The sequence below is a fragment of the Callorhinchus milii genome, unplaced genomic scaffold (genome assembly GCF_018977255.1).
Source record: "Callorhinchus milii isolate IMCB2004 unplaced genomic scaffold, IMCB_Cmil_1.0 Scaffold6, whole genome shotgun sequence".
NCBI lineage: Eukaryota > Metazoa > Chordata > Chondrichthyes > Chimaeriformes > Callorhinchidae > Callorhinchus > Callorhinchus milii.
This window is the reverse complement of record NW_024704747.1, coordinates 29,123,095-29,150,346: the sequence shown is the minus strand read 5'-3', so window position 1 is coordinate 29,150,346 and position 27,252 is coordinate 29,123,095. Positions and strand designations below refer to the sequence as shown.

The following is a 27,252-nucleotide window of genomic DNA, read 5'->3' as shown; positions in this document are numbered from 1 at the left end:
GAGACAGACAATGACGCACAGACACACACACAGACACAGTGACACACAGAGACAGACAGTGACACAGAGAGACAGACAGTGACACACAGACACAGACTCAGTGACACACAGACAGAGAGACACACAGAGACAGACAGAGAGACACACAGAGACATAGACACACACACAGACAGTGACACACAGAGACAGACAGTGACACAGACACAGTGACACACAGTGATACACACACACACAGAGACATAGACAGTGGCACACACAGACCCAGGGGAGGCTGAGGTAGGCGCCCCCCACCCCGGGATCACGCTCCGTCACTGTGTTGTGCTGTGGGGGTGTCGCTGCCCCGTGTAAATACGAGTTGTCTCCCCAGTCAGTGCCCGCCCCGCCCTCAACAACAACAACAACAGCTCTTTGTGGAGCCGCGGCCTGTGCTCAGCGCCTCATCCCCTCACACCCCCTCCCACTCTCTCCCCACACCCCCTCCCATACCCCCTCCCACTCTCTCCCCACACCCTCCCACACTCTCTCCCCACATCCCCTCCCACACTCTCTCCCCACCCTCCCACTCTCACCCACTCCCACCCACACTCTCTCTCCACACCCCCTTCTCCCCACACCCCTCCCACCCACACTCTCCCCACCCTCCCACACTTTCCCCACACCCCCTCCCACACTCTACCCACCACTCTCCCCACACCCCCTCCCCACACCCCCTCCCACACCCTCTCCCCACACCCCCTCCCACACCCCCTCCCACACTCTCCCCACACCCCCTCCCACACTCTCTCCCCACTCCCTCTCCCCACACCCCCTCCCACATTCTCCCCACACCCTCTCTCCACACCCCCTCCCACACCCCCTCCCACACTCTCCACACCCCCTCCCACACCCTCTCTCCCCACTCTCCCCACACCCTCTCCCCACTCTCCCCACACCCCCTCCCACACCCTCTCTCCCCACACCCTCTCCCACACTCTCTCCCCACTCTCCCCACACCCTCTCCCCACACCCCCTCCCACCCTCTCCCCACACCCCTCCCACACTCTCCCCACACCCCCTCCCACACTCTCCCCACACCCCCTCCCACACTCTCCCCACACCCCCTCCCACACCCTCTCCCCACACCCCCCCCCTCCCCACACCCCTCCCACACTCTCCCCACCCCCCCTCCCACACTCTCCCCACACCCCCTCCCACACTCTCCCCACACCCCCTCCCACACTCTCCCCACACCCCCTCCCACACTCTCCCCACACCCCCTCCCACACTCTCCCCACACCCCCTCCCACACTCTCCCCACACCCCCTCCCACACTCTCCCCACACCCCCTCCCACACTCTCCCCACACCCCCTCCCACACTCTCCCCACACCCCCTCCCACACCCCCTCCCCACACCCCCTCCCGCACTCTCCTCACTCCTCCCCTCACCCTCTCCCCACCCCTCCCACACCCCGTCCTCACTCACTCACTCACTCGCACACACACACACACACACTCACCGCTGTTCTCGGCCGTGTAATAAACCTCCCCCGTGGAGGGGGCGGTCGCGCTCTCTCTCTCTCTCTCTGTGTGTGTGTCGCTGCTGAGGTCCCGGGGCCTGAGGTTGTCTCCCCCTCCCCCCCTCGGCCACTGTCTGTCTGTCTGTCTCTCTCTCGGGTTCACTCACTCACTCACTCAAAGATGGCCGCTTTTACCCACACTGCACCGCGCGCGTGTGGGCCGCCAAAGACGACGACGATCTCTGCGCATGCGCCCCCCGCCGCCGCCCAGGGAATAGAGGGCTTTCACCCCGCGCTCTGCATTGTGGGCAAACAGCGCCGCCATTACAAGCGTCTGGTCTGCAGCGCACCAGCAGCATTGGCCATTAACACACACACACACACATACAACAACAACAACATCGCATTTATAGAGCGCCTTTCACGTCGGGAGGACGTCCCAAAGCGCTGTACAGTTGGGTGGGGACCCGAGCATTGGGGGAAATGGTCAGGGTGAGGGGAGGGAAGGGAGGGGGCGAGGAGGGGGGAAATGGTCAGGGTGAGGGGAGGGAAGGGAGGGGCGAGGAGGGGGTAGAGAGTCGAGAGCGGAGCTGAAGGTACGGTCAAAGAGAAAGGTCTTGAGACCGACCTTGAAGGAGGAAAGAGAGGAGGCGGCACTGGGGATGTAGTTCCAGAGGCTGAAGACCACCGATGGTCGGGCGGTTGGGGCGGGGGATGTGGAGCAGACCGGAGCCAGAGGGACGGAGGGTACGGGCGGGTAGGGAGGGGGACAGTAGGTCAGAGAGGGAGGAGGGAGCGAGGCCGGGAATGGCCGTGTAGGTGAGGATCTTGAATTGGATCCTCTGGGGGATGGGGAGCAGTGGGGGGGAGCGAGGGCGAGGGTGGGAGTGAGGGTGGGGGTGAGGGCGAGGGCGAGGGTGAGGGCGAGGGGGGGAGTGAGGGCGAGGGCGGGAGTGAGGGTGAGGGTGGGAGTGATGTGGGCGCGGTGTCTGGTGCGGGACAGTACACGAGCTGCAGAGTTCTGAATGACCTGTATATACACATACAGACAGACACACACACGTAGACAGACATCGACACACAGACACATATACGCACAGACACACACCGACGTTATGTTGTCTTTGTTCAAAATAACATACACTGAGAACAACACCGAGAGGTACTCGTCCGAAGGAGTGGGGGTCAGGGCGGGAGAGGGAGCTGGGGAGATGGGGTCAGGGCGGGGGGTGGTGGGGAGATGGGGGTCAGGGCGGGGGGGTGGGGAGATGGGGGTCAGGGCGGGGGGGGTGGGAGATGGGGGTCAGGGCGGGGGGGGTGGGGAGATGGGGGTCAGGGCGGGGGGGGTGGGAGATGGGGGTCAGGGCGGGGGGGGTGGGGAGATGGGGGTCAGGGCGGGGGGGGGTGGGGAGATGGGGGTCAGGGCGGGGGGGTGGGGAGATGGGGGTCAGGGCGGGGGGGTGGGGAGATGGGGGTCAGGGCGGGGGGGGTGGGGAGATGGGGGTCAGGGCGGGGGGGGTGGGGAGATGGGGGTCAGGGCGGGGGGGGGGGGGGGGGTGGGGTGGGGAGATGGGGGTCAGGGCGGGGGGGGGGGGGTGGAGAGATGGGGGTCAGGGTGGGTGGGGGGTGGGAGAGACAGATCACTACAGGTGAGCGTCTTCCCGAGTCCAGCCGAAGCCCTGACTGACGGGCAGTGCGGTGTGGTGAGCGCTGGGGGGTGTGCAGGGGGAGAGCTCTCGCCAGACGGCAATGGTGTTTTTACAATCTGTCGGCTGTTCGAAAAGAGAAGGCGATGTCTCCCCCCCTCTTGGTGTCATGGCCGACAGTCCCCCACCCATCCCCCCAAAATAATAATAAAATCACTCCCTCACTCCACTACTGTTTGCGGGGAGGGGGGCGTCACTGTGCGCAAAGCTGGCCGCCGAGTTTCACCCGCAAAACGCAGTCACTACCCTTTGCAGCGTGTCCTGTGGAGTGCGGCGAGAGCGGTTTCAAACACGAGCGAGTTCGACGTCCGAGGTGAACCCAAGTTCCCTCCCGTTGACGTTGGACGGGAACGGGACCGACCGGGGGGAGGGGGGGCAGCTCCCAGCAGATCGTCAGCCGGGACCTGCTCGTGAACGGCCGGAGTCTGCCGTCAATCTGCTGCGATTCACCTCCTCCCGTCTCCCGCCGTGGCGAGCGAGGGGACACTGCAGTGACCGGCGACGCATTCTATAATAATAATAATAATTCTGTCCAAGTTATAACCCGCTCTGCGCTTTCTTTTAAATATAAACACATAAAAAAAGGTTTTAAGAATATAAATGAATTGGGCTGTTTTGTCCGATTGGCCCGGATACAGGACCTGTTCCCACCCACCGGAGGGAGAGGATTTGTGCAAATGTAAAGTACGAGGGTTTATCTGATGGCATTTTCACTCGCTGGCCACAGAGGAGCAGTAACGCTCCACGCAAACAGCGCATTTCCAATGCACTTCATTTAAATCCCTTTAAAAATAACAATAATAAATTGGGTCATTTCAATCCCACGACTGTTTGTGGTGACGCTGCTGTGCGCAATTGCCTGCCGCGTTTCAGCCAGAAAATATTACAGTCGATTCACTTGACAGTATATTCTGTGAAGCCCTTCGAGATGTTTTCAAACAACACCGTGGGATCTTTAGTGTTTCATTTTAGACCGTAGAATAGATTTCTTATTTCTTTCAATAAAAAAAATTAGTTATAAATTACTCGATGATGGAGAATAGCTCAGATTCGTCTTCACAGTTTCAGGAGAGAGGGTGAGAAACCCCCCCCACAAATGTCATAATAAAATGACACATCTTAAGTGCAAAATTCACTTTATTGCTACGGTTGAAGAAAATAATTCCACAAGCAATTGCTCATTAGCACACTCAAGGCAGCTAAGTGCTCCTTTGGTCCCTTCTAACGCTCTAGCAAATTCAACTAAATGAAGTAAATGTCATGCCTCTAAAGCTTCACATATAAGGTTGTTTTTTTTTAAAAAAAAGGAGGACCCAATTCAAATATAGAGCCATTTTCTGTTCGAGGGAAAAGTGACTTGGGGGTGTAACACATAATTGCCCTTCGCATTGAAAGTAATCCGATTGATTTTTTTAAAAAAAAACACACGTCAATTCAAGCTGAGAATATTTAGCTGCACTTTAAGAGTCAGCCTATTCTAGAACAAAAATCAAGTTACTTTTCCGACTATGCAACATTAAGAACTCCAAACGCTCTGACAGCAACAAGCATTCACAAACGTGAATCCTCGTGACTCAACACCATTTTCACCTGTTGATTTATTTCTCTCCCCACCCACCCGAGAATGATGCATCTAAAAAGCAGAAACTAAACTATGTGCCACACTCACAAACGCCTTATATCAAGGGTTTTCTGCACCCCCCCCCCCCCCCACCCACCCACCCACCCACCATTACACCAATTTCTCTTCTGTGTATGAGATTTATCGCCGTTCATCACTTGTTAGTCAACGCATCTCATTCATTGTTTCCGTGGCTGGTGAATGACATGCAATTGTCTCGGTGGTGGCAGCTTTTCAACAGCAGGTTGGAGCTTTTGATGTGCATCTGAAACTGGGACGTTTCGGTTCAGCTACAAGTATTTAAAGTAAAAAAAAAAGGTAATAAGCAACGGTTAAACGAGAGGTGAATAAAACCGAATCAATATCCTTCAGCAAACCATCCAAAAGGTAATTATTTCAAGATATTTATGCACTTTGCCGCACAGGAAGTCAACTCTTGTTTGTTGTGGGAACGTTGAAATCATTAGATTCCTCGGGAGTTTCGTTTCATTTTTTCTTCAGAATAATTTTAAATGGTGTCGGAATTCCACAATTCACCAGATTGCATATGCGTAGAGAAAAATATACGGTCAATTCACTTAACACTATATTCTGTGAAGCGCTTTGAGACGTCTCGAAGACGTGATAAGGCGCTGTATCAAATGCAAGGATTATTATTATTATTATTAGTTCTTGATTTAATTCAATCCAATCCAAAAGGCTGAAAAGTTGAAAATTTCATAGAAGGCATATATAGACTGACAGGTTTTGGCGAAAAAAAGGACATTCAGAGACGAGCAGTGAAGCTCGTTATCAGATCCACGTACTCACCTTATCAATAGTTCTGGCTAAGATGAAGCTCATTTTTGAGGAGTTGACAGCCGAACTGAAAATGAGATGCAACAAATTGAATAATTCAGAGTTTCATCCCAGTCACCGCTCCGCATTGTAGCTTTCTACCCAGAAAAAGCAATTGTTTTTAAAAAAACCACACAAAGGCACTAACTTCAAACTAAAACCATTTCACTTCTATAACAGACTGCCATCTAGTGCATGTTTTTTTAAAAAAACACATTTAGTGCAGTTTTTAATTCAATACTTCAACCTTAATTATATAAAATCTAATGTACTACAAGTAAAATTGAATTTAAATTCTGATTTTTAATTCAGTTTTTGTCATGTCAGACACCAATAGCTGAACGTATATGAAGTAAACTGACACGAACCACAACTACATAGATTTTTCTTTTCCTCTTACTCTTCTTTTAGTGAAGGATACAACTCATTTACAGTGGTCACAAGGAGGACGTTCCGGAGGTTAGAAGCGCAACATCAGAAACACCAATGTGTGGCCCACCAGCAAATGAGAGTCGGCCAAGTTGAGGGTGAGCAGAGGAGTTGAGGGGATAGGAGAGCAGAGAGCGAGCGACATGATAGAGTGTGAAGGGATTTGTGCTTCATAATCATTCAGCCAGTTACAATGATTAATAGGCCCTTGAAAAATTAAGCTGCTGAGAAAACATAGGAACATAGGAATTAGGAGCAGGAGTAGGCCATTCAGCCCCTCGAGCCTGTCCCGCCATTCAATAAGATCATGGCTGATCTTCTAATCTAACTCCATCTGCCCGCCTTATCTCCATATCCCTTAATCCCTCTATCCTTTAGAAATCTATCAATCTCAGTCTTGGAAATCCAAGAGCCAGCGGAGCTTGGACGAGCACTGGATGTGATGGACAGGTGGATTCTGGAGCCAGGAAGGATGCGTTTTGGTTACGTTGAAGGACGGTGGAGCTGGGGAGACCAGCGGACAGTACGTCAGAAGAGTCCAACGGGGGACAAAGATACGGATAAGGGTTGCAGCGATATCCGGGGCGAGTGAGGCAAAGCTGGGGGCAAGCTGTGCGGTAGAGGTAAAGAAACACAGTCTTGGTCAGAGCAACAGACGTGAAGGAGAAGGGAGCCTTGAGGAATTAAATGGCAAGGTTGCACACTGGTTGCTCAGGTGAGGAGAGAATTGGAAAACTGATACTTATTTAAAAAAAGATTAAACATAATACCGTGTTTGTGTTAAAAGATTAACAATGTCGTGGCACAAGTGACCCATTTTCAAAAGGACGGTGTACCCAACGTTTTTTTTTTAAAAAAAATACGAAACAACTTTCCATTACACTTACCGCCCGAAAGCAATGAGAGGATGTATTTTGGTGTCCATTACCACACGACAATTGGATAAGAAAATAAAAGGGAAAAACAATGCGAAAATTTATGAAATACATTCCAGAAAACAAGAACGTTTACGGAATACCGCACCAGCCAGGTTCAAAGATATTTACTAACCTTGAGCTTTCAACAGGACGCTTCTTGATTTCTTTGTCGCCGCTCGCATTTTCCTCATTCCCCTGTTTCTTGGTGATCCTCATACCACCAGCTTTCACTGTAGAACATGAGCAGGATTTCATGGTACATCTGCAGTTAACACCCACTCAAATTTGGTCACTCATTCCCACGACTGTTTGTGGGGACGCTGCTGTGAGCAACTGGCTGCCGCGTGTCACCCACAAAACGTACAGTCAGTTCACTTTGTTGTATAGTCCATTAAGCGCTTTGAGACGTCTCAATGACACGCTAAGGCGCCATATCAAATGCAAAGTTTATTAGTTATCATCTTCTTATCATAGCCCAAACAGCTCACAAGATGTCAAAATATTTCTCGTAAACACTGCAGTACAGTGCCAATTATACTGACTCATTGCAATAATCATTCAAATATTTTGCACAAGATCCCCGAGAGCACAAATGCGTGCAACAAATGGTTTCAATTACAAATGTTGATACATATCCAGCCTGCACCAAAAACACAGATGGACAGAAATAAACAAGTAGGATTTCACCAAGGCAACGTCCTAAAATTATTTGTAATAAGGATAGGAGAATAGCTTTGATGTTCAATTATTTTCTTCTGAGAGTACCGTAGCAATAAAAAATAAATAATAATTATAATAATCCTTGCATTTCATGTCAGGAGGATAACTCAAAACGCTTCTCATGATGTGCTAGAAAGTGCAGCATTTGTAGATGAACAAAGTATTGTATTCGCACACAGCAACGTCCTCAGACACAACAGCCGCGTAATGTCGCGAGTGAGTCATTTTATTGGGGGGAGATGGTCACCAGGAGAGAGAGACTCCCTCCTCTTTTTGGAATAGCGTCACAGAATCTTTTAACATCAACAACTGAACAGACGGATAGAAACTCAGCTGAACATCTCATCCGAAGGACAGCATCTCGAGACTCCGCAGTGCGCAGAGGTATATCAGTATATCATCGAACCATACAGCACAGAGAGAGGCCATTTATTATTATTATTATTATTATTATTATTATTATTATTATTATTTGGCCCATCGTATCTGCGTCAGCTCCAAAAAGAGCTTCCAACTGAATCCCACTGGCCCTGCTCTCTCTCCATAGCCCTGCAATCCTATCCTCTCCTCCCCAAATACCCATCTACTTCTCTCTTAAATACACTTCTACATTAAGTAAATATAAATATCTTAAATATAAATATCTTAAATATACGGTCAATTCACTTTGCCGTCTATTCTGTGAAGCGCTTTGAGGCGTGTGGAAGATGTGAAAAGCGCTACATCAAATGCAAGGATTATTATTATCGTTATTATTATTATTATTATTATTATTACAAGAGATTGTATAGACCGAGAGTTCAAAGTCGCTCCGTGGTGGGGAGGGGGAGGGGTTGAACCCACGACCATCCAATTTAGAGACGAGAGCGTTACCGGTTGACACCTGTTTGTGGTCGGGGCTGTTTTACGGGAAGAAATGGGATGGGGGAAAGAAGGTTGTGAATGAAAAAGGGAAAGGGGGGGGTGAGGGGGGGAGAGAAACATTGTGGCATCCAACTAAAAAGTAACCATTTTGTAACTTTTTTTTTTGCCCCCAAAAAGAAATCAGCTTTTAAAAGTGTTTTATAAACACGTTACACACACTCAAAACAACTGGTTGTGAAACATTGTCTCACCCCCCACCCACCCACCAGACCACCCCTCCTCAGCCCTGGGGGTGGGGGTGGGGGGGGGAGGGGTGAAGTGCACAAACTCTCTGTACAAAAAAAAAGCCAACAAAGTCCTGCAAGTCAGGGGTTGGTGTTGGGGGGGGGGGTTAGGTGTGGGGGGGGGGGGGGTTGGTGTGGGGGTTGGTGTGGGGGGGGTTGGTGTGGGGGGGTTAGGTGTGGGGGGGGTTAGGTGTGGGGGGGGTTAGGTGTGGGGGGGGGTTAGGTGTGGGGGGGGGGTTAGGTGTGGGGGGGTTGGTGTGGGGGTTGGTGTGGGGGTTGGTGTGGGGGGTTGGTGTGGGGGGGGTTGGTGTGGGGGGGTGTTGGTGTTGGGGGGGTGTTGGGTGGGGGGGGGGTGTTGGGTGGGGGGGGTGTTGGTGTGGGGGGGTGTTGGGTGTTGGGGGGGGTGTTGGGGGGGGGGTTGGGGGGGGGTGTTGGTGTTGGGGGGGGTTGGTGTTGGGGGGGTGTTGGTGTTGGGGGGGGGTTGGTGTTGGGGGGGGGGGTGTTGGGTGGGGGGGTGTTGGGGGGGGGGTGTTGGGGGGGGGGGGGTGTTGGGGGGGGGTGTTGGGGGGGGGGTGTTGGGGGGTGAGGCAGAATGGCTGAATGATAGACTACAAAAAGCAGATTAGTGCAGTCTGTGTGACAGTGCAGTGCAGGATATCCTGCAACAACACGACTGAGTTTGCAGAACATTTTAAAAACAACACACACACACAACAGCAAAGTTAATTCTCCCCTTTAATGAAAAAAAATGCCCCCCCCCCCTCCACCCCACCCCACCCTCCACCCCACCCACACACACAGACACACACACACATTTTTTTGATTATAAAAAGTATTAAATCAATTCTTTGTAACTTCCTTTTTCTTCCCCCCCCCTCCCCTCTTGCAGACATTAGGTAGTGAGTGGGGGGGGGGGAGAGCTGGACACCCCTCCCTTTGCTAACAGTCCAGGAGGCAGAGAGAGACAGAGAGAGAGAGAGAGAGAAAAAGAGGTAATAAAAGAGAAAGCAGAGAAATGGAAACTTTGCACCAGAGGAACTCCCCCCCTCCTCAATACCAAAAAAAAAGCAAAATCACCATCTCCCTACCTGCAGGAGGATGTCCAGCCTTGAGAGAAGAATTGCAAAGATTGGCTTCCACTGTTTGAACCATTTTTTTTTCTCTCTCTCTCTCTCTGCTTCACCAAACCATCAATTCCCACCCTTTACTCTGTGTGTCTCACACTCACTCACTCACTCTCTCTCTCTCTCTTGGACTGTTTACAGGACCAGCTCACAGCACACGTGACAGTACAGCCTCTTTGTTGGGGAGAAAGGGTTGGGTCTGAGATGTTGATCAGATTCCCCCTCTCCCCCCTCCCCCCCCCCCCAAAACCATGTGCAAAACAACATTCTTCCATCGGAGTGGACTTAATGCTAATGGAACGTGACAGTCGTATTGAAAGCCAAGTCCCGTGGCTTAGCGTCCTGTGGCGAGAGGACCCGGGCGGGTCGGGGGCGAAACCGTAGCCAACCTCCCTCCCTCCCTCACTCCGTAATTTCCCCCCGAGCAGTAAAGAGGAAACCCGGTTGTTAGTCGATCGGCGGATCGCTTTTCAGGGGGTGGTCGGGGGGGCGTGGGTGGGTGGTCGGGGGGCGTGGGTGGGTGGGGGTAACGATGCCTTCCAAACCCAAATTATTATTTTTTTTGTTCGTGGGACGCTGCTGTGCGCAAATTGACCGCCACATTTCGCCCGCAAATACACAGTCGGTTCACTTCACAGTGTATTCCGCGAAGCGCTTTGAGACGTCTCGAAGACCGTGATGGGGCGCTCTATCAAATGGAAGGATCATTAGTATAAATTCCGGAAACCATGTGCCGTGAGCCGCTGTCCAATAGGAATTTGGGAAACTTGTCTGGAGATGCAGAACTCTTGTGTCCCCGAAACAGGCCCAACCCAGTCGGAGCTGACTAACTAACAAACACCTGTAGTTACTCAGGTTTCAGTGCATTTCAATTAGGAAATCACCTGCCCCCGGGCAAAGCTCACGAGTTTTCAAATAAACAAGAATAAACAATCGCAAGAGTGGCTTCTATCCTGTTTCGGCGTCCTCCACACACGTAATAATAATAATAGTTCTCGGGAGAGTATTGTGGCCAAGCACTCTGAGACGCTGTCTTGCTATATAAACCCAAGTTGTTGTTGTGACGGTGCGCAGAACGGCGCAGAATGTCAGGCCTCGTACTTCTTGCCGGACAAGACATTCCCTGTAAGAACGATGACACAGAGACCCCAAAGAAGAAGATTAATAAGATTTTTTAAAATTCTAAATTTAAGATTGTTTTTAAAAGAGACTTTCTTTTGAAAAAAACGATGCAAGGTGGGATTGGGAAGTCTTTCTTTCTCGTGAGGGATGGATGTTTTGAATAAAAATACAAATTATTAGAAGTTACAGTGTCACGGGTTAAAGATAAATATTTACTTCAAACAATTTCCCTTTTTTGCAATTTGTTATTTTTTGTTGTTTATTTTGTTATTGACCACGAAATCCTCGCACTGTGTAGGAGTCGAAAACGCCCGTCTGATAGAGATGGCACAAAAGTTAGTAGTGTTTGGGTGGAGAGGAGTTTTGAAGCTTCCCAAAAGGATTAATCAAAAAATACAGGGGAATGGTGTAGTTATTAAACTTGCAGATTAAATCGTTCTCCATTTTCTCTTTATTCTACTGTTGGCCTGACTTCCCTACACTAACTCTGCAGCCCGTGTCCTTTTCTGCACCAGACTTCCTCAGCTCCACCGATTCCCCCGGATTAAGTTCAAGATCCTCATTCTCACTTTTAAATCCCTCCCTACCTTTGCAACCTCTTTAAATCCTACCCACTCAACCGCTCCCTTTGCTCAGCGACCACTGGGCTTCATGTCTTCTGCCTGTTTTCCCTATCGTCAGAGAACAGGCTTTCAGCCTTTCCTACCCTCATTCTCTGGAATTCCATTCTGACGTCTTCCCCCACTCCCTGTTCAAGACCTGCCATCGCCCCCTCCCCATCCCCCGCATCTCCCACTCCCAGCTCGGGTGCCTGGACAATATCCTTAAGCATTTGGGGACATCCTCCCCACGTGAAAGGTGCTATTTAAATGTAAATTTGTTTTGTATTTTAAAATGTTAGTTGGAAGATAAGCTAATGCTAATATCAAACAGTGCCTTTATTTTAGTACATGAGAAAACAGTCCAGCACTGTAAAGAAACTGTATTTTCTAACATAAATGGTTCCTACAGTGATATTTGACTCTGATATTTATTTACTTTTCTCCACAGAATTCATGTCTTTGGCTTTACAGAGAACAGACAAGGCATAGAGGGGCTCTTTGAGTGCACTTGAGTGCAAAACACTAGGCTCTGGGCTGTCAGTTAATGTAATCATTTTACATGTCTCAAAGATAAATATTTAAAATTAACATTTTTTTTAATAAACAGAACCCATTGAGATAATTTGTCGTTCTGCATTATTTTCACGTGTTAACGAACAGTTCCACGAAAATGACAAAACTCAACACATGAAGGCATTTTCTTTAGGAAGACAGTTATTCCAACAGTAACAATAAACAGTTTTTATGCTGAATATAAATACATATGTAACTTTGAAACTGAAACTAATGATCAAATATGCAAATCCATTAGTAATATGGTGGAGTGGGGAGTTGCTCTTGGGAGTACATTTCAAGGAACCCGAACAAGATTTTGAATAACGTTATAAAATAAATGGTTGATTGCTATAATTCTGGTTGATTCTGCTTTTTATATCACAAGCAATTCAAATTCAGTATGTGTGCGTGAAGATTGAAATGTTCAATTTCAGCTCTTATTTGGTATTCAAGGTCACAAGGGTCAGAAACCCTTCTCGCAGCTGTGCATCAAGCGTTCCACGGTATAACAGATCGAAGAGAGTAAAATTCACTTTACTGTGTTCTAGCAATGTTCCTTCATCCCAAACTCAAAACGCAATTAGTTCCATTATTGGACCGATGTGTATGTTTTTCACCATTTCCATTTTTTAAAAAAACAAGTGAAATTGGGAGTTCTTAGCTCGTCAAAACAAACAAGTTCCTAAAGAGGTTTTCTGATCAATAACAGCACTTAGCCTCGATGGTCGTTAGACCCACTGTTTGAGGTGAGACGCTGCTGTGCACAATTGGCTGCCACGTTTCGCCCACAAAATAGTCAATAGTAGATTCTGTGAAGCGCTTTGCGACGCCTCGTAAAACGTGATAAGGCGCTGTATCAAATGCAAGGATTATTATTACTATTTAAGACGTCACACAAACCTTCCATGTACACCGTGAAGGTCAGCTCGCATTCCTCCTCCCCGCAATGCCGAGCCTTGCACCATCTTCATGCTACCACAAGAGGAGGTGGGAGGTAATCATTTTGAAATGTAAACGACTGAAACGAACATCGCTGTATTTCGGTTGTTGAGTCACCGGATAGGTGTGTGTGTGTGTGTGTGTGTGTGTGTGAGAGTTTGCTCTGTTACGGTTGCTTCAGTTACCTTTCTGCTCAGAAACTTCCAATTGCAATCCTCTTTTTAAGCCTGCGCAGGTTTTCGCTGATATTTTGCTGATTCACTCCTCCCGATGTGAAAGGTGCGATACAAATGTAATTTGTTGTTGTGGTAATTGATTTGGATGACCAATTCACATGGCAAGTTTTAAACCAGTTGCAGAGGTGAGACGTCCTTGAACTCCATTGTTCACAAAAAAAAATTGGCGTTTGCAAATATGAGCAGAAAGAAATGTTTTTAAGCCAATGTATTTTAATATTGTGCAATACATGTTTTGTGCAATACCTTTTAATGGTTTCAAATTGGCCGCTCTCCTTGTTAGCAGAGGACTTCACCCAGTCATATATATTTGAAAACATTATCTCCAGATACAACTCCGATTTGAAAGGAGAAAATCTATCATTTTACTGCCATGTTTTTTTTAAATTTAAGTGAGCAGGCACAGTACAGAAGTTTTACAAAAATACATCCAAACCTGTACTTTTTTTTAATCAACCTTGAAAAGAATGAAGTGTAGGGTTGAGTGCTTGACCCTCGAACCTCTTATACCAGTAATTTAAAACAGATTTGCAAAAGGCCCAACATTGTCACATACAATAGGAACAGTTACAATTTGCATTACATTAAGACTTTTTGAAAACAAGCCACAAATACTATGCTGACACCAATTGCTTCCAGGCCAAGACAGTTTCTGGTGATCAAAATCAGCGTCCATGGACAAATTTAGCACCGAGATGAAAAATTGCTGAAAAATGGGTTAAATGTTTCTCATTCAACTCAATTGCTAAACATGAACTGAAAGAAACACTTAAATGATGGGAATATTTCATAACAAATCTCCAAAGTAAAAAGAAGTACCTTCAAAGTAGCACTGAATCAATGAGAGAGACCTGCACGTTCCTACTTTTGGTGGACCAGCACCGTATTACCAGAAATAGAAAAAAAAAATCAACGTGTGAAGAAGTTGTGTTGTGAAGGTCGATGGCCACAGAGAACATACAATACCAATGAGTGGTAACGCAGACATGGTGGGGAGATGGGGGCAAAAAAAAGTGATATCTAGTGTGTATGTTCTATATATTTTTGTTTGTTCAGCCGGGTGTCTGACACATGCGGAAACCCATCACCGTGCCTTATCCGAACCAAACTACCTACACATGGAAATCCCAGAGAGATTGTTGGAATGGAATGCGCTCTCTCTCTGGAGGGACACAACCTGATTACCTAATTCCAGAAAGTATGAGGCGCAGATGGCAAAGAGCCAAGGCCTGGGGGAGCCCAGAGTGTGCGTTGGGGTAACTGCTGTCTATATAGTATATATGATTAAAAGAAGGCATTTTTCAGGATAGTACATATGAATTTTCTAAATCTAATTCTGACTTTTGCGTGCGTTATAGCCAATACGAGTAATGATGGTAAATACAAAAATAAGCACAGAAAAGGTTTTGGTGAATGAAACAATCACATTTATTTATAAATGAATATAGGAAATGGCAGTGATACCAGCCACACAATGGGAATGGAAAAATAAGGGTCCAGTTGACTAGAAAACGTAATTTTATGCTTCGTGATTACAAAATTCTGCAAAACAAAATATGACGTTTCATTTAGAATGATTCATTCATCTGTTTTACAACACCTGCATCTTAAAAATGTACCTCAACACGGGTCACTGCTTTACATGACAGTAATTCTTGTTCATGTGGCATTTCCATATTTACATCAAATAAAGAACATTTACAAGGGCGATGGAATACACAGTTCGACGATTCATTATTTTGGTAAAACAAAAGGGGTATATCTTTTTAATGTGTCTGTACAAACCCACAGAATAAGACTTTATTCACATAAAAGTTTCACATTTCATACGGCCGACATTCTCCAATCTTTGTCCTCGTCTCAAACCTTTCTACACGTGGCCCACACCTTCACCAAACTATAAGAGCTACAGTTAAGAAACCTAACATCTAGAGTTAAAAGACTCTCCTCCCCATCAGTCATCCTTTGCAGTTTCTTTCAGAATTTCCTTGCGAAAAGGAAGCACTTCCTCATTTCTTTCCTTAAGGTCACATTCACATTTTCTCCACTAAGAACCCTTCACATTGATTTTCACATACATTCAGTGCCCTTGGAAAAAGTGGAAAGATAATTTTCTTCTGTTTTACCTCCTAACATTACACCCAGGAATCTGGAGACCCTGGGTATTGGTCTGCTCTGTAAGATGGACGCCTAGTCGAGTAAAAATCCACATAGTTGGTTGATGATTTTAGTCCATGTTGTGATGTGTAATCAGTGGCTGTTGGATATTGAAGATGATCATCAAAATATGGGTCTTCGTAGCCTTGTGGAGATGGCATATACATTCTATAGGTATCGTAATTCCTTCTGCTTGTATCTTCTTGTCCATAGTACATCTGTGGATGCTATAACGAAAAGGTAAAAAAATATTTATAATAGGATACATCATTTATCTTCTTATAAAATATCTTCCTTTTAAAAAATATCTCCACCCTTGTTCAAATTTATCTCACATAATGGTATTTTTTTCTCAATTCTTTTGAGCATCATTTTGGTTTTGCTTCTACCTATGCATGACTTCAAGCACAAACATTTTGCCCCCACCCTCTGGAACCCCACCCCATGATCCCTCTGCCTTGCCCCTACCTCTGTGACCTCCTAGCCCCCTATCAACTTGCCCGCTCCCTCCTCTCAGTGGGCTCCGGCGTGCTTCACGTCCCCCGTCTCGCTCGCCCCACCAATGGCAGGCAGGCCTTCTGCCATCTGCCCCCACCCTCTGGAACTCCACACCTCAGTCCCTCCACCTCACTCCCTCACTTGCCTCCTTCAGGACCCGTCTCAAGACCCTCCTCTTCGGTCACCCTCCTTCCTCCCCCCTGCCCTCCACGATCCTGACCCCTAGCTCGGGTCCAAACACGGATTGTCTAGGGCCTTGGGACGTCCTTCCGACGTAAAAGGCGCTATACACATGTAATTTTATTGTATTTCAGTACTAGGAGTAAAATATTCTTAGGACAATTAAAAAAACTTTGGAATTTAAAGCTAAAATTTTTAAGCACCGAAAAAAGTTTGCCCCATAGGACCAGAAACAATACAGTCCAGTTGATAGTGAGTTAGCTTTAAAATTATTATTTATATACATTAGCCAAATAAAAACTTGCAATACAAATTGTGCGAGGCAAAGAGCAGACTTGAGGTGCAAACCATGTGCCGATGATGTTACGTTAAGAGGATATGTATGGATGAAGATTGGTATGGATGAGCTGAGGTGGGAGGATTGTATAGACCAGCAAATAAATGGTTGATATTGTTAATTATTTTATGAGCTACATTACTAAAAAGAACACAAACTTACAATTATGGTTGAATATATGGAACTAAGGGATGGTTTTGAATGACAAGATGGAATGTTGCCTTATCCAGTTCCCACTTTTTTTTAAGATTAATGGAAGACTCAAAAGCATAAAATTCTTTGATATTAATCTTTTAATATTTAGAGAATATTGTGTTCAACACTCACATGAAGTCGTCTAGATTCCTCCCTTGCTGGTGAAGAATAGGAACCTATGTAAATTGGTGAAGGCTTACTGGAACCTATAAAACATTACATTGAAATTAATTAACATGGGAAAAGGATGCATTGACCTGGATTTAAAGTTACTGACAAAAAATATTGGAGGGCTGAGAAACACTATGGAGAAAACAAGGGAAGGAAGGCTACACAAAAATTGATTTAGATTCACATTCCAAATATGTGGCAAAATGTATAAACAAGTTGCTAACAATAAAAAAGAGTAGTGACTAAATATCATGAACACAGAAAAGATGGTGACCAAACTGAAATTAATCCGAATATCAAGTAGTATTTATGAAGCCAAAAAAAACCTAGGTAAAACGTACAATTGGATCTGGAAAAGCTGCAAATCTTTCCTACCCTATCTTTTTTTTAAAAAAATAAAAAAAATTATCCTCAAATCCACTTTTCCTCAAATAACTCTTACAAACAGTTGAATAGCTTTTATCATAGAAATCCCAAATAGGGTAACTTCAAATAGTTATCAAAAAGATTGATAAGTTACTAGTCAGTCAATAAAACAAACAAGTGATAAACCGATCAGAACAAATTGCAAGTCAAATGCACTGTGATTGGCTTCTTACATCAGTTACAGGCAAATGTTTATAAAATTAAGCCTAAAAATGTAAATCATATGTAATCAAACACAATGCGATTTACAGTCTACATTTTTGTAATCACTCAACACCTTACCTAATGTTAAATCCTTCTGTGTACTGTTATCCCCTTGATTGCTGTAATATTGCATAGAAATCTGTGTCTTCTCATAGTTAGACCGTGGTTCTTTAACACCTAAGAGTGCTGGTGAAGATGTAGTGCTACCCACTGTGAACGAGAGAATTTAAAATTCTTTCAATATAAATAATTAATGTTTGCATTTCACGAACCTTATTGTTTCATCGAAACATTTCAAAGTGCTTCAGGACTTTTACTGGAAAGTGTAGCAAGTAGTTTTTTTAGGCAGGTAAACACACCAGCCAATTTGCACACAGCCAAGTCCCACAAATGGCAAAGCAATGAATAACCAATTTAATCTGGGCTGAGGCACAAGCATAAAGGCTCTTTTTTTTTTTGAATAGCGCCATGGGATCCACCTCACCAGGCAGATGGAATCTCAATTTAACGTCTCATCCGAAGAATGGCACCTCTGACAACGCAGCACTTCCTCCAGCACTCTGAGCTCAAAGCCCTGAATTAGGGAAGCAAGTATTTTGGGCAGGTACTGCATTTAAAGGGATAGCCACAGGCATTAAACCTGATAAGTTTGAAGACTATTCTGTGGATCATTTAAAATAGACAGATTTTAAATCTTTAATGCAGTCCAAAGATTTGCTAAGAGTATGACTATGAGATAAAATAAGTATTGAATTTAACACCTGTCCATCTGACTTTCTCTTTTTCAATCTGTCTCACATTTTCTCCTTACGATTGTCCGTTCTCTCTCTCTCTTGCCCTCTTCCTCTCCTCTAACTATTTTTTGGTTTCCATCCTTACAAACAACTTTAAAGTAATTTTGCCTATTAATTTTACAATAACAGGGCATTACCACCTGGTGTTAAGGCACTGTTTATTCTGTTACCGTATTCTACTCACCTGATTGAAGAACAGGTGACATATTCAGATTGGTGGTTAAGGATGGGTGGGATGTAGAAAATTTATGCCTGTCACGCTCCAGAGTAGAAAATGGGGTAATGAAATGGTTCTGATTCCAACCATCCTGTAAAAGTAACAAGAATGTGTTACACAATAAAATACGATAATTTCAATCAAAAAAGTAACTCTGTACATTCAGAAGAATCACCTTTTTGTAAATCGTGCGAAGATCACGATATTGCCACAAAGTGTTTAATACTTGAGCTGCTGCCTTCACCACCTTCAGTGAATATCTGAATAAAGTGAAAACAGAAAGAGTATTAACATCACTAACTTAAAAACGATGAGAGGGATTCAGTATTGGTAATACAACTGACTTAATTCTCCAAATCTCTCTGCTGCGTTATACTGAATCAGTGCATGTGTAATCGGAACATAGGAAAACAGGACCAGGAGGGGGTCATTCAATCCATCAAACTTGTACCACCTAAAGTACGGAAGACAGCAGTTGGTTTTCCAGTTTTATACTTGCCTTTCTCCTTTCCCTCTTGTAATATTTACAAGTTTCTCCACCCCACCAACATCAGCTAATGCTTTGGCATTCTCCATGTTCTTGATTGTAACCTCGTGTAAAGCACAGCAAACAGAAGCCACAGTGTCATCAGATAGCATGATCAACGTTGGACCCCCTGGAAGACGGTGAACGAGATCCCTCATGGCATATTTGCCTAGAAGAAAATAATCATGAAGACTGTGACATTTATATTATCACTTTACAGTATATTCTGTGAAGCACTTTGAGACGCCTCGAAGACATGATAAGGCACTATATCAAATGCTCGGATTATTATTGTATATTTTAATTACTTATGGTGAACTTGTTACATATAGCTAATATATATTTATAATTACAATATAAAGCTATATACAGCTTGACTTAAAAAAAACCCTGCTTAAATTTATTTTCACGTACCGATGAGCTCTTTGTTCCGCACATCAAGTGCCATGTTCCTTAAGGCCGTAGCAACAGAACAAACTACCCGATCATTGTCCATTCTGAGTAGTTCCACAAGGATTGGAAGACCTTTCTCTTTTCTGACAGCAGCACGTATATAAGCTGCCCACTTGTACCAGGAAGGAAAAATAATAATAAGCGTGAGCCAGGACCTGAATCGTTTGAGACTAAAGTCATTAATTTCTCTACAACACATTAACAAGTTTAGATGCATTTCCAGAACTGAAAATAATTTTTCACTTAATAGGGTAGTTTTTTTTGCCACAATGAGACATTGAAATAACTCTGCTACTTTTCACTCAAACAAATACGTTTCTACAATATCACCATCAGCTGCAGGAAACCGAGTACTAGGTACTCACTAATGTTGTGCTTATCTGTAGTTGGAGTCAGTGACAAACAGAGTAGCCCACAGGTAGAGCATCAGGAATTGGAGTATTTGTACAGGAAGTATTGACTTCCCTTCTCTACTGAGGGAGAGTTTTAAAAGGGAGTTTTAAAGTAGCAGAGTTTGAAGAGGGGTGTGAGATATGGGGCACAATCAAATGAGGATTAAGTGATCCTCTACCTAAATAGTTTATACAAATGCAGAACACACCCGCCCGCCCCCGAATACATTTTGTGTTATAAACAGATATCGTGCAAAATGGTGAAAGTTTTAAAAGATTCCAATGCCCCTGTGTAGCTGTAATTTAAAAGGTTTGTTCACTCATAATCATATTTTTCAGCTTGGATTCACATTTGCCATCTTAAATTCAGTTGTGTAGTTGCATGAAAAAACACAAACTGGGAGTTAGGGGCAGTGGGCGGGAGGGGGGGAAAGAAACATACTAAAACATGAAACAGGAATGAGAGTCCCCATCGACAGCCAGCACTTGTAATCTTCCTAGTGCTGTTTTAGAACAACATTGGCAGAGAAATGGGGACAGGTGGCACTGTAACAGATGGCATGCATACCTTCTCCATCTTCGCCATTTTATGTTGCATTACCCACTGGGTGGCACTGTTCAGAAATAAAGTAGACTGTTGTTCTGATGTTCAGCAAAGCTTGCAATGCAACACAGCACAGTAGTACATAGCAGTACTGTATCCATTTTAAAATGGATATTCACATCATTCTCATACAGTGGCAAAACTCAAACAATGGTCATGTCCTAAGATTGCCAATGCGTGGAATTTATTTTATAAATGTGTAATTGGGGACGTACATGATGAGTTTATAATTTACAAATACCTGACCTCTAATGCTTGTACTATGTCCACAATGCAAGCCACATTTAACAGCAATACTCTTTAACCAGAAAATGAATATAATTTATAGATTCGGAAATAAATGTAGATATTTTCTGACAAACCTTCCAGTTGCCCGCAGATAAATTCTGTAGAGATCCAGCAGAACCTTCCAAAGTAGCCGGGTTTGAACTTTCAGCAAGAAGTGTAAGGTATGGTTTCACTACAGCTGGATGCCACAACATCTCCACACCTTTGGGAGATTTAGAAAATCCAGGGATTGGGCCGACTCCATCCCACTGGAAAGATTAAAATTTTTTAAGATTGCCACTATTTGTTGAACTCTGTAGCACCTTCTAAAATAGGTACAATATCCTCACTTTATTTTTTTAATAAATAGTGTTCTTTATTCTTTGGAATAAATTCAATAGTCACATCTAATGGGACTCTCCAATTATTAATCAGAAAATTACAGCTCCACAAGGGAAATTCATTTACTTGAGGATGAGTGAAGCCCATTTGGCCCAATAAGCTCTTTCTTTCACTATTCAATCCAATATATCATTTAGCTTTTCCCCCTATGCTGATTCCCTTTTCTATCTTCCAAAGGCATCTGACATATTTTCCTCCTGATAATGTCCATTATTCACATGTAAGCCTTGACAATAGGCATCAAAGCATATATGTACCAAGATGGAGTCTAACACTGCTGGTGATTTGTCTCTGGCCTGAGATACATAAATATTAGACAAAGTACTGTTTGGAAATGACAAACCTGTTCTTCCTGTGATTCTTTTTTCTTCTTTTTCTTCTTCTTACCCCAGCAACCAGTGTCACCATCTTTGCTTGGAGACTCATTGCCAAGCAACCCATCAAGTTCGTTCATCCCCATCAGGCGAGCTTGTGGAACTTCCAATTCTAAGCGATAGGAGAGGTTCCTCAGGATGCAAACACAGTTTTCTACAGTCTGAAACAATAAATATCATCAAATCTTCAATACATTTTTTCAACAAAAAAAATTGATTTAGCAGACTAGAAGAGTGAGCCATCTTGAACAATCAACTGAAAGGATCAGGAAAAAAACATCAGCAGTCTGCACATAAAATAAAAATCACAAACCTTGCTATCATAATCTGCAGTATTCACGCACATCTGGATTACGTAGAGTAAGGAATCCACCAACCCTTCACACGATCGCATATGCTTTCGGGCATCTTCACCTGCAGAACTAAGATTCCTGAAAGATAATAAACTTGTTAAATGTTGACAAACCATATATATATATATACATACACACACATAAATCAAAATCCAAGGATTATTATATATATATTTCACATCATTAAAAAAGAGTAATGTAGCAAAACCCCCCAAACTGGACATTTATTTATAATGCTTTGTTAAACGCTTCAAGCCATGTATGTTAATCCCTTTAGTCAGCCTTTTTACCATATTCCTTCATACCCCTGCATCTTAAAAAATATCTGCCTCCCTTTTAAACATGTCACCTCAAATATTCCTCATCTATGCCCTTTTGGGGCAGTGCATCCACATTCCCACAATCTTTTATGCAAATTATTTTCTGGATTCATTTCTGCAAAGCTACAAACAGTTGCAGTATTAGTAAAATGCAATTTCCCTATAGCACCCATTACATGCCTTAGACATCCAGTAGTATTTCGCAGCACTAGTGAAGTGTGGAATTTCACTTTTCTGTCTTCATCAAAAGAAGAACTGCTCCATCCCGAATGAGGTATTATCACAACGTTCGTTAGGGTTGTTAGAGCATCCCGAATAATTGGCATCTTGACTGCATCACATGAAGACAAGTTCCACAAGACTCCTAAATAACACAGAAAGCATTTCATCATTTAAAGTTTCTTTGATTGCAATCCACTTGATTATTTAACAAGTGATATAAATTATTGAAGACTATAAGTGAATATTATTCAGTCAGTTACCAATTACTCTGAGGCATGATTAAGTACACAGAGCAACAAAAAAAAATCCAATCCAAGTCAGCAAACAAATATAATTAACGTATTCCTTTTCTCAGACAAATTTTCTCGAGTCCAGGCTATGGACATCTCCAGAACAGGTATCTATAAATCAGACAGAACAGCAATTTAAATTCTCCCAAAGCTTAAAAATTACTAAGCAGCCCTTTCAAATTGCTTTCATTAATAAATCTCAAGAGCTCCCCCTGATGGCTCAACTGTTAAATAAATGCACTGCATAATGTGACTTGCTTATCAGCAAAGTAACGTATTCAACCTGTAGTCTGGGATAAATTAGCCACTCAATGGCAAATCACAATGAAAACATGATACGCTATTACTGATTTAGTTTGCTGATGTGATGAAACTTGATGAAAAAGAAATGTACCTGTAATGAGTTCTCTCAATTCGGCATCCACAGTTTTTCGTAACAAACGTAATAAAGCTGGGATACCACCAGCATTCTTCATCGCTATCTTGTTCTCATCGGTGGCTTTGCCGTAAACCAGATTCCGCAGGGCACCACAGCCATTCTTCTGTACTTCTAGGATTTTATGATCCAAAAGTTCCACCAAGTATTTAATTCCTCCCAATCGGCACACCTTTTCACAACAGAAGTAAGAACATAATAAGAACATTTGCTTGGCAAAAGAAGACCAAGGCCCACCCAGTTCACCTTCCATCATTGTGGCAGTCGTGTCCACATGTCATGTCCCAAACTATAAGTTGTATCCCCAGATATTATTTCCCAACGGAAATCTATCTAGTTTGTACTTGAAAGAATCAACACTTTCTGCCCATAAGATGATCTTCACAAAATACAAATATATTCTGTAAAAGCAAACAAATTCATAGAATACCCACCTCAATCACTAAATAACTGTGAAGGAACATTATTTTATTTAAGGCCTTGTGCAAAATGAATTAATGCAATAAGAAAAATAGTTTTAGCCAAACTGCAAAACAAAAAATATATATCAGTTTGAATTGCTTCTTGTCCATTCAACCCACTGGCTATAAACTAACAATTATAAAATCCATATATAATTAAAACATGGCAGTATGATAGTCCAAGAGCAAGTTAGGGTTCTTTAAATGATCACATACAGCAGAAGGCAACTGAAGTCACAGCTGTCACAATATAACTCATCTATAACACAATAATTTATGGAAACTTTAGCAATTCACCAGTACTATACAAGTGTTACAATATGAACATTAAACCCTGCACTCTAAGCCCGATGAAAGGCTTTCAATATCATAATTTGTAGGACTAACATACTAATGGAGTCTAAAATTATATAAGATTCTAAAATATTTTCAATGGAGCTGTTCATCCATTTGTAAACGCTGGTTGAATGGTTGTCTTTATACTATACAAGTTGATAGGTTCATGCTCAACAAGCTGACATTTAAAATGGTTTTGTGATAGTTTTTTTTAAAAAGAATGGTTCACTCATGGTACACTTGCAAGTAAACAACTTAATTTTGTGTTGTTCGTGACTCTGCGCTCCCATAATCCTGCCATAATCTGTCCCCAATGACACAACAACTTAATGATCCAATTCAACTAGAAATGAAAGGAAGGCAATTCAGTATTTTATCTTTCCTGGATCATCCTGGATACAACGCTACTTCAAATAAAAATAATCATTTGCTGCCGTAATGCCTAAGACAATTCACCATAATTTGCTATGTTAAGCAAAAAAAACCTTACAGAACAGGAATTGGGAGGTGTCAAAAGATTTTCACAAAGAAAGGTTGAGGTTAAATTCTAAATCAGTCATTTAACTCTGAAATTTATAAGAAAAGGTGGAACTTGTGCTAAGAAGCTCCTATAAATACATTTTTACAAGGCAACTGGGAATGAATAGAGACATGCCAGGATCCTTAAGGAAACTCAGGGAAATAGGCAAGGCCCCGATCGTTTTGAAATTCAGGATGAAATATGCCTCACAGATTGAATAGAATTATTGGACAAGGTAACTAAATATTAGGTCAAGGGCTATCCAGTGAAAGGGTCATTTACTTGAATTTTTGGGACAAATTTAATAATATTTCACAAAAGGCTTAAAAATGGTGAAGTCTCGTGGAATTAATGATAAATTAGTGATCGGGATTTAAAATGGTCTCAGCAAAAAGGAAGAAGTTAATGGAAAATGGAAAGGACTGTGCGTCTTGCCTGTAAGTAATTGGGTTCTGCAGAGGTCTGTTCTGAGTGCCCTGCTGTTCACACCATTCATAAGCAAGTTGGTGACAATTTCCTGTATTACAGTAGAAACTCAATCATCCTCTTTGCTGCTCACCTCCGACTTCAAACACATAAACTGAGCTCTTTGATGACTCTGCCAAGCATGTGCTTCCAGAAAGCTGAGATAGTGGCTACTTTAATTGTAATTGGCCCAGACATTTGCCACTAATTGAAGGTTAGAGTTTTTGCTTTGCAATTTATTTTTTCACTTCCCATAAGAATTTTTTTTATTAACTTTAAAATGAGAACGTTTGAGTTTAATAGGAAGAAAATCAACTTGATGCTCAATGCTTCAAATTATAATGCTTAATGTCGATGGTAATTTGGATTGTAATTTAATGCTAGTTTGGAGAAACTATCTGAAATATTCAATTCATTGCTGCAGAAATTACATACTTTATATATTTGATAAGTAAAATTTGTTCAGGTTGTTATTGATACTTAATAAAATGAAACAGATGTCTAAAGGGAATTCAAAGAAATGCAAATTTATTTCACAAATTCTCATTAAATCTTCGGACTACAAGGTAAAATCTGTAGGTAATGTAATCACTGATATACACTTTTATTCTTTCAGTGTTTTGACAAACAATTTATAATCAAACATTACAGTAGGCCACCTTGTGATTAAACCAGCAGCTACTACTCCAGTTGAGGACTAGGGTGTTGAGAACACTTGATTTGGCCCCATTCTGGTGGTGAAACTCATCTTAAACTGTGGAAATGGCAGGAAGAACCCTTCAATCTTAGCTCTCTCTGACTTGAAACTAAATTTAATGTTAACGTTTTGACATACTCGTACGTCTAAATGGTACTTGTAACCAGATGTAACTGCATCAAATTTAAATCATGGAAATACAAGCACTGTAGAGTGAACTGTAATTGATATAGAGGGAATCAAATACCTCTGGGAGCTACACTTACAGCCGTTGCCCAATAATGATGTGACAGTGTAGATTTACTGTACAAAAATTCAACTTTGTGCCTGCTACCTAGTCTTTAGTGTACAATTTATACTATATACAGATGAACAGCTTCAATTTCTACCTCAGCAGAACAAAACAGTTATATTATCCAAATGTATGTGCACATTTAAATTCTGATTATTGCAGTGACTCAAACCATTTTATGCTCAGGAACAGTATGTAGTATCAGCCAAAGCTGGAACAGAAATCAACTCCTGCTTATGCATGGGTATTTTTTCTTATATCAGAGCACAGTATGTACCAATTAACGCTTTGTAAAGGTGCGAAAGGACATAGACTTGTGTATTCTAGAAGGAACTTTAATTTGAAGTGGATGTTTAACTGAAAGTTTAGGCATTGATTATAATGAAATATTGTATTTATGATTTGAAAGTCAATTGCTATTACGTAATGGGATGAGTGTACAAGTAAGCAACAGACAGTTTGTTATTGAGTAACGCTATTTTTCTGAAACCGGGACACCTGCAGCTGAATCCTTAGTGCATTCTGAGAGGCATTATTCATCCAAATTCTTAGAAATAAGAAAAAAATAAAACTGTGTATACAATCACCATACCTCAGCTTTCAACTTGTTATCTCCAAAGCAGAGGTGTTGCAAGTAAGCTGCTGCATTTGCCTGAACTGATGGGAACTGGTGCTGCAGCATATGAATGACTTCTGGCAGTTCTGGATCACGCCATGCAAACTCCCTGATTAAAAAAAAGTGAAAAATATGCCAGTGTTAAGTTTATTATATTGGTATTATTTTAATCCTTGCATTTGATACTAAAATCTTCTGTCAATTGCAGAGTGCAAGAAATGAGAATCTAACTCAAAATGCTGAGATTCAATATGTGGTGTTTAAACATCGGAATATTTCCTTTATAATTTACTGCAGAAATGTTCCAAGATCTGAAACCATTTCTAAATAAGTCTGAATTTAATTTTGTTTTCACACTCCACACGCCTAATAATAATCCCTCAAGAAAAAAAAACAATAATTGGTCACTTCAATCCACGACTGTTTGTGGGACGCTGCTGTGCGCAATTTGGCTGCCACATTTCGCCCACAAATATACAGTCAATTCACTTTAGAGTATATTCTGTGAAGCCCTTTGAGATGTCTAGAAGACATGAAAAGCGCTATATCAAATGCAAGGATTATTATTATTATTTGCAAGCATCTCACCTCTGA

General features: G+C 43.0%; 2 protein-coding genes across 9 annotated transcripts in view; both read right to left on the bottom strand.

Moving 5' to 3' along the window:
* Positions 1-4,926: 4,926 nt before the first annotated feature.
* LOC103176399 (death-associated protein-like 1-A) lies at positions 4,927-13,235 on the bottom strand. Of its 2 annotated transcripts, none has more exons than XM_007889897.2 (4): positions 13,179-13,235; positions 7,141-7,237; positions 5,635-5,689; positions 4,927-5,114 (listed from the first exon to the last, which is right to left on the bottom strand). In XM_007889897.2, the coding sequence occupies exons 1-4, from the start codon at positions 13,183-13,185 to the stop codon at positions 5,004-5,006; spliced, it is 270 nt and encodes an 89-aa protein (XP_007888088.1). In that variant the 5' UTR covers positions 13,186-13,235; the 3' UTR covers positions 4,927-5,003. The 2 variants fall into 2 exon arrangements, with proteins under 2 accessions (XP_007888088.1, XP_007888087.1); XM_007889896.2 differs by lacking the exon at positions 13,179-13,235 and adding an exon at positions 9,964-10,196.
* A 1,622-nt stretch (positions 13,236-14,857) lies between these two features.
* Positions 14,858-27,252, bottom strand: part of pkp4 (plakophilin 4) — a 53,488-nt gene continuing 41,093 nt past the window's right edge. For 5 of the 7 annotated variants that reach the window (XM_042336064.1, XM_042336065.1, XM_042336066.1 and 2 more), the window contains 13 exons: positions 26,635-26,767; positions 23,230-23,443; positions 22,504-22,687; positions 21,964-22,081; positions 21,620-21,811; positions 20,970-21,143; positions 19,573-19,723; positions 19,132-19,327; positions 18,808-18,892; positions 18,600-18,723; positions 17,700-17,831; positions 16,953-17,026; positions 14,858-15,837 (listed from right to left, as the gene is read on the bottom strand). In XM_042336064.1, coding sequence (XP_042191998.1) covers positions 15,589-15,837; positions 16,953-17,026; positions 17,700-17,831; positions 18,600-18,723; positions 18,808-18,892; positions 19,132-19,327; positions 19,573-19,723; positions 20,970-21,143; positions 21,620-21,811; positions 21,964-22,081; positions 22,504-22,687; positions 23,230-23,443; positions 26,635-26,767 — 2,026 coding nt within the window. In that variant the 3' untranslated portion in view covers positions 14,858-15,588. The remainder of the gene's footprint in view (positions 15,838-16,952; positions 17,027-17,699; positions 17,832-18,599; positions 18,724-18,807; positions 18,893-19,131; positions 19,328-19,572; positions 19,724-20,969; positions 21,144-21,619; positions 21,812-21,963; positions 22,082-22,503; positions 22,688-23,229; positions 23,444-26,634; positions 26,768-27,252) is intronic. The other 2 variants (XM_042336069.1, XM_042336070.1) reach the window with 2 other exon arrangements.